The following is an 18,901-nucleotide window of genomic DNA, read 5'->3' as shown; positions in this document are numbered from 1 at the left end:
TCTCGCTCTGTGAGCATTTCCGTCCCGGTCCTGTCCTCAGCCATGCCGGATGCCAGCTTTAAATAAAGGCAGCAGCAGGAGGAGATTCAGTCTCTTCCTGCTGCTAACATTAAAATCTGTTCGGATAGTAAAAGGCTACAATCATACAATACTGCACACCCCAACTGCCGAACAGGACAAGGGAAAAAAAAAAAAAAAGGAGGGCTGGACCGGAGCGTCACATGACTTCAGACGTTTAGAAACAGGAACCACGTCGACACGCTGAGGCATAAATCACACATTTTATTAGAGATTTCTGAAACGTACATCAGGCTCGTCCCGCCGCGGTCACAGAGTACCGGCGTCCAACCAGGAAGTGTCTTCTGGTGCAGAGTGATGAAACTAACGAGCAGAGTCTCCTCTGAGCAGGAGATAAACACCCGATCCAGAGAAACCGCTCGACACCAACAGGAACTCTGAGGACCTTCTCCCTGAACCCGCACCCAGACATCCTCAGACCGGAACGAGGCGAGTCGGGACGAGAGTCAACGGCGAACCACCGACACGACGGAACGGTTCCAGAAGACGGCAGGAAGACGAGGAGGAGTCACCAGACGGGTTCAACTCCAACCAGCCAGCGGTCTGGTTTCAGAGCAGAAACCAGAAGTACTGACGATGGAATGAAGGAATGTGAAACGAGTCTGCAAAGAAGAACTGGAGGGAGAGCAGGACAGAAAATGTCTGAAAGAGGAGGAGCACAGAACATGAAGAACTGAGGATGAAGACATTCAGGATTTACAAATTAAAAGCATAAAAGGAAGAATATGAAAGTGATCCCAGACTGAATGTGATACAAAATGTACAAAAAATGTCTAAAATCTAAACCTGTATGACTCAACTCTGAAGGTGGAGGACAGGACGGAGCTGGACGGGTGTTTCAGTCATCCAGACGCTCCAATAACACCACACCAGGGCTTCAGAATCAAAGCCAAAATGAAGACACGTTTACAGGGTCAAACTCGTCCGTCGTGTGCTTCAGGAACCCAGCGGACTCTCTGATTGGCTCGTCACTCGCAGCCCGACCAACCGGACAGAACCTCTCTGAGTTCTGTGTAAAAACAGGAAGCGGCTGCTGGGAGTCACACGACGTCTACGGCGTACATTCTATCACCACAGCCACTCTTCACGCTGCTCCGCCAGGATTTCCCTTTAGAGCGCCCAGTTCCAGCCATTTAAAGGTACAGTACGCACACTCCAAGCAACGCCGCCGCCGGCCACTGGGCGGCGGTAACGAGTCGCTCAGCGTCTGAATGAGGCGGGGCGATACGTTCTGTACCTTCAAATCAAAGCTAGCTGCAGCTCGTGAAGCTAAAGCTCAAGCAAGTAGAAGAAGAAAGAGTAGTTACTTTTATCAATTATCAAAAAAGCGCTACGTCACCGAAACGAAGCAAAACCCGAGAAGACCCGGAGAGCGAAGCGGGGAAGCGAAACATTTTCCATCGAGCCGAGAAAACCCCAAAAACCGTCACGACGGGTGGGAAGTAAAGGATGCTACGGCGAGGGCGACGGCGGCCGATCACATGACAGGGTCCGGCCGCTCGGGGGGGGCGGGGCCACAACTAGCTAAAACACACCGAGCTAAAGTTTAAAAAAGAAATAAGATGAGTCATAAAAGATGGAAGAGCCCAGGACGCCAGGCTCCTCCCCCTCGGCTCACACTCCAGTCATCAGTCCAGCAGCGACGATATGTAAACAACACACTGAGGGGGCGGGGCAAAGGGGCGGGGCTAGAGCAAACCAGGGCGGAGGGTTGGCTTCATTGAATTTGGGGGGAGGGGCTCTGATGGTGACGTGTGGGGGGCGGGGCATGGTCAGCTGACTCGCTGTAGGCCGGAGGACGTTCGTAATGTGAGGACGGCGTCTCAGCTGCAAGAGAGACCAGACGCAGAGGTTAGAGGAGGAGGATGCTCTACGCCAGAGGAGGAGGGCGGCGTCCCGGGGGGCGTGGCCTCACTTGGTGGGCACGGTGGGCGACCCGGAGCGGTGGAAGTGGATGTTCTGCCATTTGCCGTCGCGGCGGTGCCAGATGCGCGTCTCCTCGGACTGCATGGTGCGCGGCAGGCCGGCGCCGTCGATGTACTGCGTCAGGCGGATGTAGGCGATGCACGCCGCCTCCTCGCCGATCAGGTGCACGTGGGGGTTGAGCAGGATGGTGTGGATGGGCTGCTTCCCCTTGGACAGGGCTGAGGACGCACCGGGGACACGTCAATCAAATGAAACCCAACAGATGGACTTCCTGTTTGGCCTCTGGGGATTTCCTTTCAGAATAAAGTTCCGTCTCTCTTTACCGTTCTCGAAGTAGAAGCGGTGGAAGTCGGTTCCCTCCACCAAGTTCCCCAAAGCCTCGGGCTCGAAGGACGTGAGTCCAGGGTCGCAGATCTTCCTGTGGGGAGACACCGAGCAGCCGGTTAGAGTCCAAACACCTGGAAACATCTGGAACATCTGGAACATCTGGAGGACGGGACTGACGTGTATGCCTCGAAGTCGCCGTTATTGATGGCTTCAATCAGCTGCTCCGTCACCTTGATGATCTCCTGCTTCCGGGCTGAAACACACACACACACACACACACACACACACACACACACACACACACACACACACACACACACACACACACACACACACACACACACACACACACACACACACACAGTTTACTCTTCTCCAGCAGGACAGCAGTCAGAGACATGAATCCCACATCACAACGGGACAACGTCCAGGGACTGAACCGGGACACATCGTCAGAGTGGACACACAGATCAGAGGGCTGGGGGGCGGGGCCGGGGGCGGGGCCAGGGCAGGGGGCGGGGCCAGCCGGCTCCACAACATCCACATTACCTTTCATGCTAAGCAGGTAAGCTAGGAAACAAGGAGTGGACAGAATGAGAGCGTCTTCTGAGAGACGGTTACAGCGTGAAGGAGACATGCAAAGGCCGAGGGGCTTCAACACACACACACACACACACACACACGCGTTAGCATTCATACTGCTAATGCTAATGCTAAACATAACTGCAAAGTGCATGAATGAGAACCATGAGGAACTTTTAAATATAAAATCTGTAGAATTTATCCCTATAAATTTATCTCATTATTATTTATCGAAGCTGCTCGACTGAACCGAGACAAGAGAGCGAAGCTTCAACTGATCACGACCTCCAAACGACCCCTGGCGGAGCCTCCAGCAGGGTCCCGGTCTGTCTGAACCTCTACAGACGGCCGGACGTCCACACGTCCGCTGCTTTACCTCCAACGTCTTCAGATCCGCTGAAGTTCTGAGCCAGCTGGACGCTGACCGTCTTCTGCTGAGCGCCGAGTCCCTGGAGGGACATGAGGACCAGCAAAGCGCAGACCGAGACGCCCAGCATGTCGACACGAGACCGCAGACAGAGGACGGCCTCGGACGGGGGACGGACGGCTTTATACAGCCGCCCACGTCCAGCCGGCTGCTGACTCGGCAGAAAGTCCTCGACCTGGACTTTAAAATGCAAACAGCAAACACGAGGTGCAGCCGGACGGACCGGGCTGACAGGACAGACGGGGGGACGGGTCCACAGACCGGGGGGGTCCACAGGTTCCAACAGGAACCGGCAGAACGCCGGTCCATCTGAGACAAACATCACCAAAACCAAACCCACCAGAACAACCCGGTCAGAGGTCAGAGGCGGGTCAATACGTTATATAACCCACAGAGGGCGAAGAGCAGACCACACATGGTCTGTTAAGACGTCTTTCCTCTTTAAAAGTCAGATTTCTCCCTTTTGATTTGTGTTTGATGAAATTCTCACATATTTGATATTTCTTTCTATTTAATCCAAATCATTTCCATGTTTATTCAGTATAATTCAGACAACTGATCAGAACACTCAATCATCTAATTACATCAACGCCCCACAAAGTTGGACTGTTGTGAGGTTGACTGTCAGGAATAAGCTTTGGGTTTGAACTTTGACAGCCTGATACAGAACGCAAACGGGTCAAAGTTCAGGAGTTTCCAGAGCAGCAGCGACGGTCTGGATGGTCGGCGTCCTGCGATGTGATTGGACGGACTGCAGCTCCAGACGGAGACGGTTTGGGGAGAAGAGCAGCAGCTCCGGCTCGTCTCCACGTCTCCACCCCCACAGCGAGACGAGACGTCAGGAAAACAGACCTCTGCACAGGAAGGAACCAGACCGGCTCCGACAGACTGAACCAGTCAGTCACACTGTGAGGTGCAGCAGCAGCTGGTGTCCAGCGGGGGGCGCTGTCACACAAGAGGGAGGTTCAGTCCTCCACAACCTCTACTGATGAAGCTGCGATAGGATCCGCTGCTTGTTGGTTCTAAACTGCAGAGACGTGATTTTGTCAAACCACACCGAGAAACGATGACCGGATGAAGAACCATGACGGTTGTGACGATGCTTCACTCCAGAGCGTCACTCTGAAGTGGTTCCTCACTGGTCGGACTGGGCAAAGGGAAAGGTTTCTCTGTTTTCTTCTGTTTAGTCTTGTCAGCTGTTTGTTGCGACTGGAGATATGAACGCATGTTTTAGTCTCAACTGTGATTCATTCATTGATTTCTGATTTAAACAGTTTTCCCATTTTTGATTTGTTAAGTTCTGTACTGTTGCTTTTTAGAAATGTGGTGACAGTTTGTGACGTTCAGTCCAGGTTCTTTTGGGCTCTCAGGACTTACACTGGGAGTCGACGGGGCCCGGGTCGGACCGGGGGTCGGGGTCCGGGGTGTGATGGGGGTCACAGTGGCATGAGGTGAGACGATCAGAGAAAATGACCAGAGAGGAAGAGGTGAAGAAGAGGAGCAGGTAGGCAGAGACCAGCGCCCAGAGGACGTAGTGACAGAACTCCTCCGGCCCGGGCCAGACGCCGGGGGAGAACCAGCAGGGGGAGGGGGAGGGGGAGGGGGAGGGGGGGGAGGAGGAGGAGGAGGAGGAGGAGCGGCGCAGAGGGGGGGGAGGGCGCCTCAGGTGGAAGATCTGAGGACTGGAGCGAGCCACTGACATGGAGACAGGAGGAGGAGGAGGAAGAGGAGGAAGAGGAGGACGATGGAGCAGAGAGAAGAAAAACAAGATGAAATGAAGACGACATGCAGGACATGACAGTTTGTTCAGAGCTGCTCGTCCTGCTTCCTCCAGCTGGGGACAGATGGGCGATGAAGATGAGACAGAGTGTGTGTGTGTGTGTGTGTGTGTGTTCTGCTTGAAGGAAGAAGCTGTAACTGTAGTGGTGCATCATGGGATTCCATGTCTCAAAGTTTCAAACAATCAAAACAATCCGCTGAAAGTTTGAGTGTGAAGGAAAAAATGAGCTGAAAGTGTAAAAACTCCTGAGAGACTCCAGTTCTGTGGATCTGAGGAGCAGTTTGGACTGAAACACACTGACCGCCGACAAAAACAGAAACACACTCTTCACGCTGTGGTGGAGGAGGAAGCCAACACCACACTAAATTTAGGACGGAGCTTCAACCAGACGTCTCCTGGGACTTCAGAGAGACCCTGCTGCCGGTCCAGCTCAGCGTTTTCAGAATGATCGGACACTTTTTAGATGTACAGACCAAACGCGAGACAGGAGCTGCAGATGTGGACGTGAGATGAAATAAAGCTGAATCTGAGTTAATGATGCTTCAGAGCTTGTTAAGCCTGAATTCCTGCTTCATACGGACCCAGGAGAGCAGACAGCCGTTCATTCGCTCACAGCAAAGATCATCAGAACATGCAGACCGGAGGAAACGGGGAGGAACTTAAAGCAGACCGGATGCTTCCACATCCCAGACCCGGAGGCCGGCAGGACCAGAGACGCCTGTAAGCACCGAAAGGTTCCGGAAGCAGGCGGAACGGCGAGCTGGAGCCTACCTCTCACGTCCTCGTCTTCGATGGTGGTGTTGGCGCTCTCGCTGGACTCCTGCAGAACCAGAAACAGAGGGGGGTCAGCAGGGGGGACGGAGGTCTGGGACGGGCTGGACGGTCTGAGCCTCGTCAGAACCGGAACCGACCAGCCGGGAGAAACGGTGAGCGTCTCCAGAACCGCTGATCACGTTCAGAAACATTTCCAGGAGCTGAGAGTTTACGACTCACGGAGACGTTCAGACAGAAAACGGTAAAAACTCTTTCATTCCAATGGAGAAGTTCCTTCTGATGATCGCAGAGGAACCGTCAGAGAACAGCAGGATGTCGGGGAAACACTCATCAGTTCAGTTTCAGCTCAGGACATCTCTTTTGGCCTCAGAAAGCTCAGTTTTTCTTGTGTTCTTGACTCTGAGCTCTTCTTTAATCACGCAAAGTGTCGAGTTTAAAGTTTTCTTCCTTCGATCTTCTGAACTGCTGAGTGCACTTCGGACTGCTTCTGATTGTGAACATTTTTATTTGTTCTTAATGAATGAAAGTAATGCCAACAAATCTGTCAGGGAGTCACAGATTTTATTGTTTAAGAATTTAGCTGCTCAGGTTTGTTTTTACAGCTATTTCTATGTAGATGTGTTTGCTAAGCAGTAATGAAAGTGACAGCTGCACCTCGCGTCGGTGGATCAATAACTTCAGGTCTTCGTAACAAATGAACTGATGGATCAAGAGTCTCAAATAGACATGTCGTTTTTAAACTGAAAGTGGCTGCAGGAAGTCTCCATGCTGGACTCCAACAGTGACTTTAAATTCATTCCTGAAGAGATGGTTTGGACTGATGAACGCTTTACACTATGGACTGAAAACTGCCTGCAAATGGAAAACAAAACCATTTAAAAAATGCTATTCAAAGTGTGATTAATCGTTATTAACTATGGAAATAATGTGATTAGCTGTGATTGAAAAATGATCTTGGCAGCTCTAGTTTTAGTATGTAAAGACTGAGATGCTCGTGGTCAATTTGACATTGAACTGATGAGTGTCAGAGACTGAAGCTCCACACAACAGCCTGACTACACACAACAACACACACTGCGTGTCTGCACTACCAGCCGGCATCACGTCGCGTCACAGCAAGTCGCATTGCGTCAAGACACTTTGTGTTGATTCACATCGTGTGAAGTCAAGTTGCACCAAGTCAAGTAACGCCAGGTCAAGTCGTGTCAAGTCAAGTTGTGCCAGGTCAAGTCGTGTCAAGTCAAATCGGGTTGCGTCAAGTTGCATCGTGTCAAGTCACGTTGCGTCAAGTCGTGTCATGTCATGTCAAGTCAAGACATTAAGTCGCATTGTGTCAATCGTGTCGCGTCAAGTCAAGTCGCATTGTGTTAATCGTGTGAAGTTGAATCAAGTTAAGTCAAGTCGTGTCAAGTCGTGTCATGTCGTGTCAAATCAAGTCATTAAGTCACATTGTGTCAATCGTGTCGCGTCAAATCAAGTTGCGTTGTGTCAAGTGAAGTCGTATTGTGTTAATCGTGTCAAGTCGCGTCAAGTCAAGTCGAGTCAAGTCGCATCAAGTCGCATTGTGTTGGGTCCCAAAGCCAAGATGCAAAGCATGCGCACGGCTTGTGCATGACCGTCCTCCTGTCACGCCACTGCACAGCGACCAGCTGTTCTCATTCTCCAGTCTGAACACGGCGTTGGAACATTCACAGCCAGACGAGCATGCCACAGACCAGCCGACGTCTCCTGAACGCCACACAAGCCACGACAGAGACTCTACTCTAGCGGCGCCGGACGACACCACGCTGCCGGACGACGCCACGCCGCCGGACGCCGCCACGCTGCCGGGCGGAGGCCGATACCTTGTTTCCATCGGTCGGGTTGTGGATAACGGTGGTTTGAGGCTCCTGACGGGCGGAGGAAGAGACGGAGGTGCAGAACGGAGGAAGAGTTAGGAAGGAAGAGATCAGCAGCAGCAGCAGTCAAAGAGAAGGATGGAGGAGGAAGTGGAAGGAAGGTTAAAAAAATAAGAGTCACTACAGCACGGGTTCAGACCAGGGCTGGCACTGAGTTACCGTTAGGACTTTTCCCCCCCAATTTAAAAATTTTATTTCATTTTATTGAATAAAGTTGGTGTATAGCACTTTATTTTGAAATAAAATACAAAAAGTTGACCTGATTCCTAATTAACTGAGAAATCAAACCAGTTTCAACAATTAACTTAAATTCAACCAATCTGTGTGAATTCAGAATTCACACAGATTGGTTGAATTTAGGTCACTGTTGAAATTTCAGTGTTACAACTTTATTTTGAGTTGCAAAACACGATCGATCGCAATTAAGAAGATGTATCTTTTGACAGCCGTGGTTCAAACACACACAGGAGGACATGATGGAGACAACACTGGAAAAACACTTGAGAACATTGGTTCTTCATGACAGCCATTTCCAAAAGGTAAAAAATAAATTTTACGAGAGCTTTTCAAAACGAGTTCCAGGAAGGCTGGAGAGGTTTTAGAGAGAGAGCATCAACCCGTCCGCCTGCTCAACAGGAATCAACAAAAATCTCATCTTCATGCTAGGCCACATTGCAGCTTCATGCGGCCCCGTTTTGACGCGCGGGCCTTATGTCTGACACCACAAACCGTCTCCAGTTTGCGTGCACGGCCTTCATCAACAACAAGAGGAGGACGGAGACCACGGATGGAGAGCGAGACGGTCGCTCGAAGCTCAATGGAAGAAACGAAACTGGTTCCACCACGAAACAGATGGAATGGCAGGACGGAGCGGCGCTGAGCGGACGGCATGCAGACAGGCAGCAGGCAGAGTACCAGAGCAGGAGCGGGGACGGGCTCTTTAGGGCCGGAGACCACATTGGCCTTGTTGTTGATCTGGAGGGACACATGAGACAGACGGACAGACCGACAGGGCAGAGGGGACAAGGCTTAGTGTCCGGCTGCTGCGGAGGGAAGGCGGTGAAACGCCGAGCCGACGAAGGACGGGAAGCCGCGTGAAGACATGTCCAACGCTCAACGAGACGGACGGAAAAGCCCCCGTCAGTCTCGGAGGGACAGACGACGGCACATCGTGCACAGAGGGACAAATCTCCCAAGCAGTGAGGTTCAGTTAATCCATGGAGTCTGCAGAGATCAGCCTGATCTGGAGGAGCAGTCCTGCTACTGGGTCTGCAGGTGTCCTCTGGGACTGGTTTTGGTGTAGTCTGGGACCGGTTCTTCTTTAGTCTGGGACCAGTATGGGTGTCCTCTGGGACTAGGTCTAGTGTAGTTCCGGACCATTTCTAGGGTCAGTTAGGACCAGTTATGGTATAGTCTGGAACCGGCCAGAGTGTCGTCTGGGACCAGTTCTAGTATACTCCCGGATCGGTTCTGGTTTTGATTGGGACCGGTTATAGTGTAATCTGGGACCAGTTGTAGTATCATCTAGGACCAGTTCCGGTGTCATCTGGGACTGGTTCTGGTGTGGCCTGGGCCCGGTTCTGGTGTCGGTTCCTGTGCCGTCACTGCACCACTACCTCTCCTGTCACAGTTTCTCTGTCTTCCCTTTCTTTGAAGCTTGGATGGAAGGTGAGAGTCCAGCTGGTCCAGGTTCTGCTGGGACCTGCAGGGTTCTTCCTGCTGGATCTTAAAATCACATCTGCTGAGGTTCTGAAAATAAAGACCCGTTCCCGGAAGACCCGTTTCAACCAATCCCATTGAGCCAGGAGACGTCTTTCTTCAGTGCAGCAGTACTGGGCGTTCCTCCCTGAGCTGCTGGTGGTGATAAAAGATCCGTCCTGGCAGCGTGGACCAGCGGGGTCCAGCTCCGGTCCTCCAGGGTCTACGTGTTTTAGATGTGTCCCTGTTCCAGCTCCACCCATTTGTATCCAGTGTCCAGACTAGAAGTGGTGCAGGGAATGGGGGGGTTGTTGGATGTCAATGGGACAGGGTCTACGGGGGACACCTGGAATTTCCAGGCTGTCAATATCATGAGTGACAAGACCTGGACAAAGGAAGTCCTTCACAAGACTGACCCGTCTGCTGGGTCAGGGTCTGATCTGAGTGTGTCCATCAGGCTTCATGAGGGGAGGAGAAGGGGGTCACTGCTGAAGAAACTAAACTACACCAGACCTGTTCAGGCTCTAAGACCCGTTTCAGACTGAGGACACACTCCAGGACTCCGTCTGGAGAAGAGTCCTCCCCTTCCACTGATCTGACCAGGTACTGATCCAGAACACCTCCAGGAAGCTGGATCTGGACCTGTTCCTGGTGTTCCGAGTGCCTCCCCAGTCTGAAACGGCTCTGAGGTTTGGGTTCTAGCTCTAACGTTCCACTGCCAGCCCGGCCTACCCTCAGATGTTCTGTAGCGTCCGTCCTGCGTTTCTGCAGCGAGAGACAACGACACAAGACACAACCAGGTTCCATCGGCACGTTTCCACACAGGAGCGTCTCATTTAAAGACAGGAGCGTCTCATTTAAAGACAGGACCGTCTCTATCCATGTCTAAGAGCGTTTTCTCGTCAGCAGCAGATGCCAGTTCATCCATTAACGTCCTGATGAGGGACAGCAGTCCACCAGTTGGTCGAACCGGCCGACGGTTAGCATGAGGAATGGTAATCAGAGAGGAGACAGAAACCAGGCCTGCAGCAGCAGAAACACGAGTCGGTCTCGGTCTGTTCCGGAAGGATTCGCCTCTGGAGCAGAGCTGTGAAGCAGCAGGAGCTGATGGAGCTGAACCTGACTGAACCTCGAGGATTCATCCTGTCATATCAAACACAAGCTGACAACAGGTTCCACAGCTGGACATCCGACTGCAGACATTCCAGATCTAAACTGGAACCAGCTGAGGAACCGCCACCTTTCATCAGGTTAACGGTCCATTTCCCTGATTGGCAGGTTTGAGAAAACCTTTGATCTCATCCTCTCCCAGATGAGATGAGGAGCAAACACGATGATGATGATAATGATGAAGATGATGAAGGACCAATCTGTGGATTGGATTTGGTGATCTGCGGCTTGGAGTCTGGTTAAACCTTTCATGTCTCAGCTGATAATCAGCTGTGAGGTAAACTCCTAGACCTGCAGGGACATGTCACTTCCTGTCTGAACCTTTAACCTGAGTCCACCGTCAAAATAAGAGTCCTGGGTCTGGACTTCCTCAACCTTACTCTGTAATAAAGATTTTTCTGCTCATTAAACTGAACCTTTCACAGCTCAAACTGCATAAATCTGATGATTTTTGATCTTTCCACATTAAAATAACGCCACAGAAGTTCGCTTTATTCTGAACGCTTCACCTGAGTCTCTTCCTCCTCCTCAGCTGAGCAGATCTGCCATCGTATCGAACCAGGAGCATTTACACTGTGAAGACGTTGTGGAATAAGAACTTTCTGGGCTTTAAGGGCCGGACCGTGACGAGGGAGGAGACGATCGCTCTGCCTCTCAAACCGTCGTAATGAGGGCGAAACTCGCGGCCGGATTTATTCATCCTGGTTATTAGTCTGCAGCAGCTGCTGGTGGGCTTCATCCCTCTCTGTCACGCCCACGAGCAGGGGCCGGGTCCAGAGAGGAAACCCCATCCCTCCACGCCGCCGCAGGTTTCCGGGTAGGCAGACCCGAGACGGCAGAGAGGACTCTGGACCGGGAACAGAAGCAGGACTCACCTTGACTCCGTCCGGCTTTTTGTTCAGCAGGCTCTTGGCTGCTGCAGAGACAAAGACAACAACGGAAGAGAGTCAGCGGCCACCTGGAACACACACACACACACACACACACACACACACACACACACACACTGGAAGAAGAAGAGGGAATGCAGATTGAGTGAGAGGACAATGTGAAACTCGGTGATCAGTGTGGAACATGCGATTTCAGCTGTAGTCAACTTTTTAGCTTACAAAAACAAAATAAAAATAAAAAACGGACAGAGATTCAGGGGGAGCAGTGAGTCTTCATCGTCTGATTGGTTCTTCTGGTGTCGGCAGAGCCAATCAGGAATCACGGTTTCATGCATGATCGGCATAGCAGGTGGAGGCTCCGGGGTGGAGGGGTGAGGGGTGGAGGGGTGAGGGATGGAGGGGTGAGGGGTGGAGGGGTGAGGGGTGAGGGATGGAGGGGTGAGGGGTGGAGGGGTGAGGGATGGAGGGGTGAGGGATGGAGGGGTGAGGGGTGGAGGGGTGAGGGGTGGAGGGGTGAGGGATGGAGGGGTGAGGGGAGGAGGGGTGAGGGGTGGAGGGGTGAGGGATGGAGGGGTGAGGGATGGAGGGGTGAGGGGTGAGGGGTGGAGGGGTGAGGGGTGGAGGGGTGAGGGGTGAGGGGTGAGGGATGAGGGATGGAGGGGTGAGGGGAGGAGGGGTGAGGGGTGGAGGGGTGAGGGATGGAGGGGTGAGGGGTGGAGGGGTGAGGGGTGGAGGGGTGAGGGATGAGGGATGGAGGGGTGAGGGGTGAGGGGTGGAGGGATGAGGGATGGAGGGGTGAGGGGAGGAGGGGTGAGGGATGGAGGGGTGAGGGGTGGAGGGGTGAGGGGTGGAGGGGTGAGGGATGGAGGGGTGAGGGATGGAGGGGTGAGGGGTGAGGGATGGAGGGGTGGGGGATGGAGGGGTGAGGGGTGGGGGATGGAGGGGTGAGGGGTGGAGGGGTGAGGGGTGGAGGGGTGAGGGATGAGGGATGGAGGGGTGAGGGGTGAGGGGTGGAGGGATGAGGGATGGAGGGGTGAGGGGAGGAGGGGTGAGGGATGGAGGGGTGAGGGGTGGAGGGGTGAGGGGTGGAGGGGTGAGGGATGGAGGGGTGAGGGGAGGAGGGGTGAGGGGTGGAGGGGTGAGGGATGGAGGGGTGAGGGGTGGAGGGGTGAGGGGTGGAGGGATGGAGGGGTGAGGGGAGGAGGGGTGAGGGGTGGAGGGGTGAGGGGTGGAGGGGTGAGGGATGAGGGATGGAGGGGTGAGGGGTGAGGGGTGGAGGGATGAGGGATGGAGGGGTGAGGGGAGGAGGGGTGACTGATGGAGGGGTGAGGGGTGGAGGGGTGAGGGGTGGAGGGGTGAGGGATGGAGGGGTGAGGGGTGAGGGATGGAGGGGTGGGGGATGGAGGGGTGAGGGGTGGGGGATGGAGGGGTGAGGGGTGGAGGGGTGAGGGGTGAGGGATGGAGGGGTGATGGATGGAGGGGTGAGGGGTGAGGGATGGAGGGGTGGGGGATGGAGGGGTGAGGGGTGGAGGGGTTCAGGAGGGTTAGCATTGTCAAAACATCAATAATGTGAATGCTGATTAACGGTGGCTTGATGGGACGTGAGCGACGGTTCAGTTGCCATATTGGAGGAACAAGACAGTAGACGTTAGCATTAGCATGTGCACCGTAGCGTCGTTCCAACTGTTTTACATCAAGGTTCAGTCCAATGTTGACTGGTTTCATCGTCAGGAAGCGTGTTTGGAAAACGACAATCCTGAACGAGTCAACGGGAATCTGTACTGTCTCGTCATCCAATATGGCCGCCGGCGCATGCACTGAGGCTTTAGTAGGCGTGACTGAAGCTCGGCGGCGGCTGCACCGAGGACTCTTACCTCCCACATGAGTTACCAGACCAGAGGAGGAAGAGAGAGAAACAAAGTCAAACACTAGGAGCAAGTTTCCTCTTCTTAAAATCAAATCAAGACAGCAGGAAGTCTCCGGAAGTCCAGTTTTATCAACAAAGCAGGAACCAGGAGCCAGGTGCTAAACGCCACAGATTGCCAAAGACTGTCTTCAACATCAAACCTCTGATATGCTTCACGCATATCCACCTTGCTGGTATTCGTCACAAGAGGATGACGTCTGGACGCTCTGCCCTTTAGAGGGACGTCCAGATGGGACCTCATCGATCCCGCCGCCTCAGACCGAGGACGGATAATGGGCTCTAAAGGCCAGCGCCTCGGAGGACAGGCGTCTTCGACAAAACGGCCCATACATGATGGAGACGGAGTGGACGGGCAGTTCAGGAGACGGACTCGTCCGCCGTGGCCTTTGAGACTGATGAGGAATCAATACCGCAGAGACATGCTGTCATTAGCACGACCGGCGCCGTCCTACCTGAGAAGTTACGGGTGGCGAGCATCGTCGTCAGGATGGCGCCCTACAGAGAGACGGGCAGAGACGAGGGTTAAAGGTCAGGTGGTGCCCTGCGGGGCGGGGCGGGGCCGAGCCGGATGGTCCTCACCTTCAGTTTCCTCCTGGCGTTGAACTTCTTGAGGCACTCCACGGTCTCCTGCCTGTGCATCATGGACGCCACGGTGGAGCGTTGCTGGTGGAGCACAGACACAGCGGTCAGTCAGCAGGGGCAGACCGGAGGACCAGCTGCCCCGGGGCAGACCGGAGGACCAGCTGCCCCGGGGCAGACCAGAGGACCAGCTGCCCTGGGGCAGATGGGAGGGACACTTACGCAGATCCAGGGGTGTTTGAGGGCGTCGGTGGCGGTGACCCTCTTGGCCGGGTTGATGGTCAGCATCTTGTTGATCAGGTCTTTGGCCTCGGGCGTCACGGTGTCCCACTCAGGAGACGGGAACTGCAGGACGGATTCAAACCGTCAACACTGTACACTGAGAGCTCAAACTTCCACAAGTCGCACCATCAATATATTACAATTAATAAGTTTTCCATTTAATTGTTCATCTCAACTGAAAAACTGCAGCAGTTTCAACAATCTCAGCTGTTTTAACAGTTTACTTGAGTTTAGCTGTTTTACTGATTTCACCCATGTTAACATATTTATTGATATTTTACTGGTTTTAGTTATCTTCCTCTGTTTTACAGTGTTTATCAGAGCTGAGCAGTCGGTGTTTTACCTTCTTACAGTTTAGTCAATGAAGTTGTTTAAGAGGTTTAGGTTTAATTTTAGCTCTTTTTGTTATTTAAGTGACTTCAGGAACTCTTCCATATTTCTTAATCATGTTAACAGTTTCACCTTTTTACAGCTGATTTAATAATTTTACGTGCAAACTAAATGACCTTAACGTTGACTGAGCAGATGTTGGGTTTGCATGGTTAGCATTAGCATGAGCTAGCTAACACTGAGAGGCTAATTAGCAAAACCTTCAAACTCACGATTAGGATTAATTTTTTCATTTAACACTTTTCGGAAATTCTAATTGTAGGAACTTCCCGGCTTTAATCCCCAAATACGTTGGAACAATGTGTGATTGTTCGGAATAAGGAACTGCACAATTTTTTAAACATCTTCAGAAGCTTAAAAAAAAAAAACCTGTTCATTATGAACCCATGAAACGGTTTCCCTTTACTGTTCTAATTTAACAGTGATGTGGGAGAAAATGATCACAGCCGAAGGACGTCTCTAAAAGCAGAAGTTAGAACTGTGACGTGGAGAAAGCGTCTTCCCAGCGCGACACACACTCTCCTGGTCCACATCGACGCAGAGCCAGGCTGTCAGAGAGTTCTGTTCATGAACTGACCAAATGTAGGCCGGAAACCACAAGCTAGCATAAAACAGAAATCCTAGCCTGACTCGTCATCGTTTTTTGTAGTGAGGATCAACAGTATTTTACATTCAGTGGAGAAACAAATAGAAATAATAACGAATAAGGCTGCTTCCTGTGGTGATGAGCTATGCTAGCATAACTCAAAGCGGTAAGACTCACGTCGTAAGCTCCGGCTTTAATCTGCTGGTAGAGCCTGTGCTGGTCCTCGTCCCAGAACGGAGGGTAGCCCACCAGCAGGATGTAGAGGATCACACCTGGAGGCAGAGAGCCACGTCAGACGGGCAGCAAATTCATTTTCACGCCTGCAATACTCTGTGCCACATGAGATCCTGTTAGCCGTTAGCCACACAGGATCGACCGATTTCTGCTAATTCTGTAAACCGGGCTCCTAAACAAAATCATATTGAGGTGTTTTTCCTGCTTCATTCCGTAATGAACGATGATTTGGTTGCTAATTCCAGCTGTGAAGCGCTCACCAATCCAATTAATTATGGATCCGGACCAGCGTATCAATAATCAGCAGCGCGGTAATGAAGCAGCTGCTGTTTGATGGCGTTAGCAGCAACGTCTGCATCAGTCGGCCGACAGCCGTGAAAAGATCAAAGGTGTCTCGACCAGCTTTGTCTGTGGACGCAGTGTGTCAGAGCAGGTGTGTGTGTGTGTGTGTTATCTCAGACCCTGGCCCATCAGAAGTGTGCGTCAGCAATGATTAATTCGAGAGGCTGATTCTCTTTGTAGTCCTCTGGAAGAACAGGCTGAATGAAATGTTGGTGAACTACAACCTGGGCTGGAACCCATCTTACTATCACTGTCACCTGCGATTAGGTCAGTTTAAGGGTAGAGTAGAGTAGAGTAGAGTAGAGTAGAGTAGAGTAGAGTAGAGTAGAGTAGAGTAGGATAGAGTAGAGTAGAGTAGAGTAGAGTCGAGTAGAGTCGAGTAGAGTAGAGTGGAGTAGAGTGGAGTAGAGTAGGATAGGTGGAACCGGGCCATTTGACTTATTCTTGACCATTGTTTGGTTTTTAGGACTCCTCATTAACGTCATTGACTTTTTTTTTTTACTTTTCTCTGATGTGTACTGCTTCAAGCATCTGGTGCATGCTGGGAAGTCTGGATGTGGAGGTGAAAGTGGGTCCTGAAGGTGTTGGAGAGGCCCATCGTCTTTCTTTTGTGTCCGTCTCGGTCCAGTTCAGTCTTCCAGAGTGAGTTTGGGTTATTTGAGGACCTGAAGCATTTATCATCCTGTGAATACAAACTTACATCTGATGAAACTCTTTAATCTAATGAAGTTTTCCTCTGAGAATTCCCTTTATTTGGTTTTTAATCCTGGTTATCTAACCAGCAGGACACAGGAGGAAAACTTTAAATGTCACATTCGTCTCACTGGACTGAGATAAGAGTCTTTCTAACGATCGGCTGCTGTGCAAATAAAATAAACAACTTTATTTGCATGTAATTTTCTTCAAGTCTAGTAAAGTCGTTTGCGGAGGCAGCAGATGGTCTCACCGCAGGCCCACATGTCCACCGGCTTCCCGTAAGGGTCTTTCCTCAGCACCTCTGGAGACAGGTACCCCGGTGTCCCGGCGAAGCCTGCAGAACACCAACAGACATCAAACCCTGTTTGCAGAAGCTATTAAAAGCTCGGCGGGGCCGTCTCCCCACGGCAGCGCTTCAGAGCCGCTCGGGATCGGCGGTCTCATAAAGCCGGCTTTATGAGGCGAGGTTAACAAGCCGGGAGGAACAGGAAACACTCCCGGCTGTGGGTCTGGAGATTGGCTGGAGACCAGTCGCATGCAGCCTACTTTGGGAACGACCTGGAAACGAGGCGTAGTACGGCTGGTAGTAAAGCGGGAACACGCGGTGAACTGGTTCCAGATGCAGACGGGCACCGGGGGGGGGGTACTAATTATTTCTGGGGTCCTCGGGGACCAGCGGGAGTGAACCAGACCTGATATCCACTTAAATCAAAGCTAAGATCCGAGCCGGGAGCAGTGGCACACCTAGTGCCTGCAGGTAGGAAATCAGACAGATGGACTGAATATTTGTGGGTTTTCATTTGATTTGGATGTTTTAAGAGACTGTTTGGAGAACTAGAGCAAGACTGAAGTCAGACATCAGGAACAGTTATCACAGAAACTTCTGTTTGTGGAACATCAAAACAGTTGTAGAGTTAAACGTCTCTTAGTTCTGCTCAGACAGCTGCTATGCTAATGCTAACTAATAATATTCTTATACGCTTTCCTATAAGGTAAAGTTTCACTTTATTCATGTTTACTGGAAGATGGAAATCTCATTAATCCTGAATGAAGATGAAAGACGACCAACTGAAAGTAGCATTAGCATTATTAGCTCTCAGCTACGACAGTAGTTCCGCCTCAAATGTTAGCTTCTCTTTTTACCATCAGTCTGCAGCTTATTTCAGAAGCTTCTTATGACTTCTGGTTCCGCAGAAAGTCTCCTCCTCTGACATTAATAATTTTCACATAGAGTTATTAATCAATATTCCGTCTTTGGTGAGTATTGTGAACCAGCTGTCTGACTTCTGCCTTCTGAATCAGCGCTCAGTCTGTTCTCCAGATTCGTGTTTGCTTGAGATGTGCCCAGAATTCTTTTGGATGGTCTAACCCTGTGACCCTGAAGAGGAGGAGGAGGTGAAGACAGCTGGATGGAGGACCTGGAACCACACACTGACCCCAGAGGAAGCGGTGAGTACTCACCAAACCATGCCTGCTGGTCTCCCTGCACCTCGATGGCCAGGCCAAAGTCTGCCAGCTTCACCGCGGCGCCCTTCAACTTGCTGGCGAGGAGCAAGTTCTCAGGCTTGAGGGTGAAAAGACAAATAAAAGCCGTCAGTATTTCACACTGCTAGATCAGCCAGACATGAAACGCGACCGGGGTGAGGATTAACTGGTCCTGACTGCCGGGAGCAAACAGGCTCTGTAAACTACAGGCGGGGTGGTGACTGCGCGGTGAAATGAAGGGCTGATCTCAGAGCTGCTACAGGCGGCTCCGTTAGTCCAAAACGGCAGATTAATGTCGAATGGAAGGAGGGAAGGAAGGAAGGAAGGCACATCGGGGTCACGGTCCGGCCTCGTCGCACAGAAAACCCCCAGTGACCCACATTCAGGGTCAGCAGTCCGCCGGGCCCCGCCGTGCAGGGCTAACATTGTCTAACGGGCTGTGGGGGGCCCGGGGGGGGGGGGGGGGGGGGGGGGGGGGGGGGGGGGGGGGGGCAGTCTGTGGGAGAGGCCAGCAGTGACTCACTCGGAGTCCAGGATATAAGAGCTTCAGCAGAAGGTTCACAGAGGGTGAATCGTGTTTACTGACATTTTCATGCACTTTTCTTAATGGAGCCGACCAGGAAGTGACTCAGACTGACTGAGACGACTGCTCTCTGGCTCGTCAGCAGCTAAACAGACCCTGGCTTTACATTACAAGGGGCTTCGCAGATGTGGATGCACCGACTTTTCATCAGGACTAGTGCGAGTACTAAACTTTACCTCCGTGCTGAAGACAGATTACATCATGTGAAACTCGTCTTGTTGTATCGGAGATCTTTTCTAAGGTCGAG

The 18,901-nt window shown here is 51.9% G+C and overlaps 1 protein-coding gene across 5 annotated transcripts in view; it reads right to left on the bottom strand.

The window, feature by feature from the left end:
• Positions 1–1,801: 1,801 nt before the first annotated feature.
• camk2d1 (calcium/calmodulin-dependent protein kinase (CaM kinase) II delta 1) overlaps positions 1,802–18,901 on the bottom strand; it is a 59,068-nt gene continuing 41,968 nt past the window's right edge. The window contains exons 10-23 of one of the 5 annotated variants that reach the window (XM_030086883.1): positions 18,048–18,150; positions 16,837–16,920; positions 15,492–15,586; positions 14,279–14,401; positions 14,057–14,140; positions 13,930–13,972; positions 11,536–11,576; positions 8,708–8,767; positions 7,739–7,783; positions 5,892–5,940; positions 2,509–2,584; positions 2,328–2,422; positions 1,994–2,222; positions 1,802–1,905 (exon numbers count right to left, since the gene is read on the bottom strand). In XM_030086883.1, the coding sequence (XP_029942743.1) occupies positions 1,902–1,905; positions 1,994–2,222; positions 2,328–2,422; positions 2,509–2,584; positions 5,892–5,940; positions 7,739–7,783; positions 8,708–8,767; positions 11,536–11,576; positions 13,930–13,972; positions 14,057–14,140; positions 14,279–14,401; positions 15,492–15,586; positions 16,837–16,920; positions 18,048–18,150 (1,131 nt within the window). In that variant the 3' untranslated portion in view covers positions 1,802–1,901. The remainder of the gene's footprint in view (positions 1,906–1,993; positions 2,223–2,327; positions 2,423–2,508; positions 2,585–5,891; positions 5,941–7,738; positions 7,784–8,707; positions 8,768–11,535; positions 11,577–13,929; positions 13,973–14,056; positions 14,141–14,278; positions 14,402–15,491; positions 15,587–16,836; positions 16,921–18,047; positions 18,151–18,901) is intronic. The other 4 variants (XM_030086890.1, XM_030086897.1, XM_030086905.1 and 1 more) reach the window with 4 other exon arrangements.

Source organism: Salarias fasciatus, chromosome 3 (genome assembly GCF_902148845.1).
Source record: "Salarias fasciatus chromosome 3, fSalaFa1.1, whole genome shotgun sequence".
NCBI classification, from domain to species: Eukaryota; Metazoa; Chordata; class Actinopteri; order Blenniiformes; family Blenniidae; genus Salarias; species Salarias fasciatus.
This window is presented reverse-complemented; position numbering and strand designations above follow the sequence as displayed.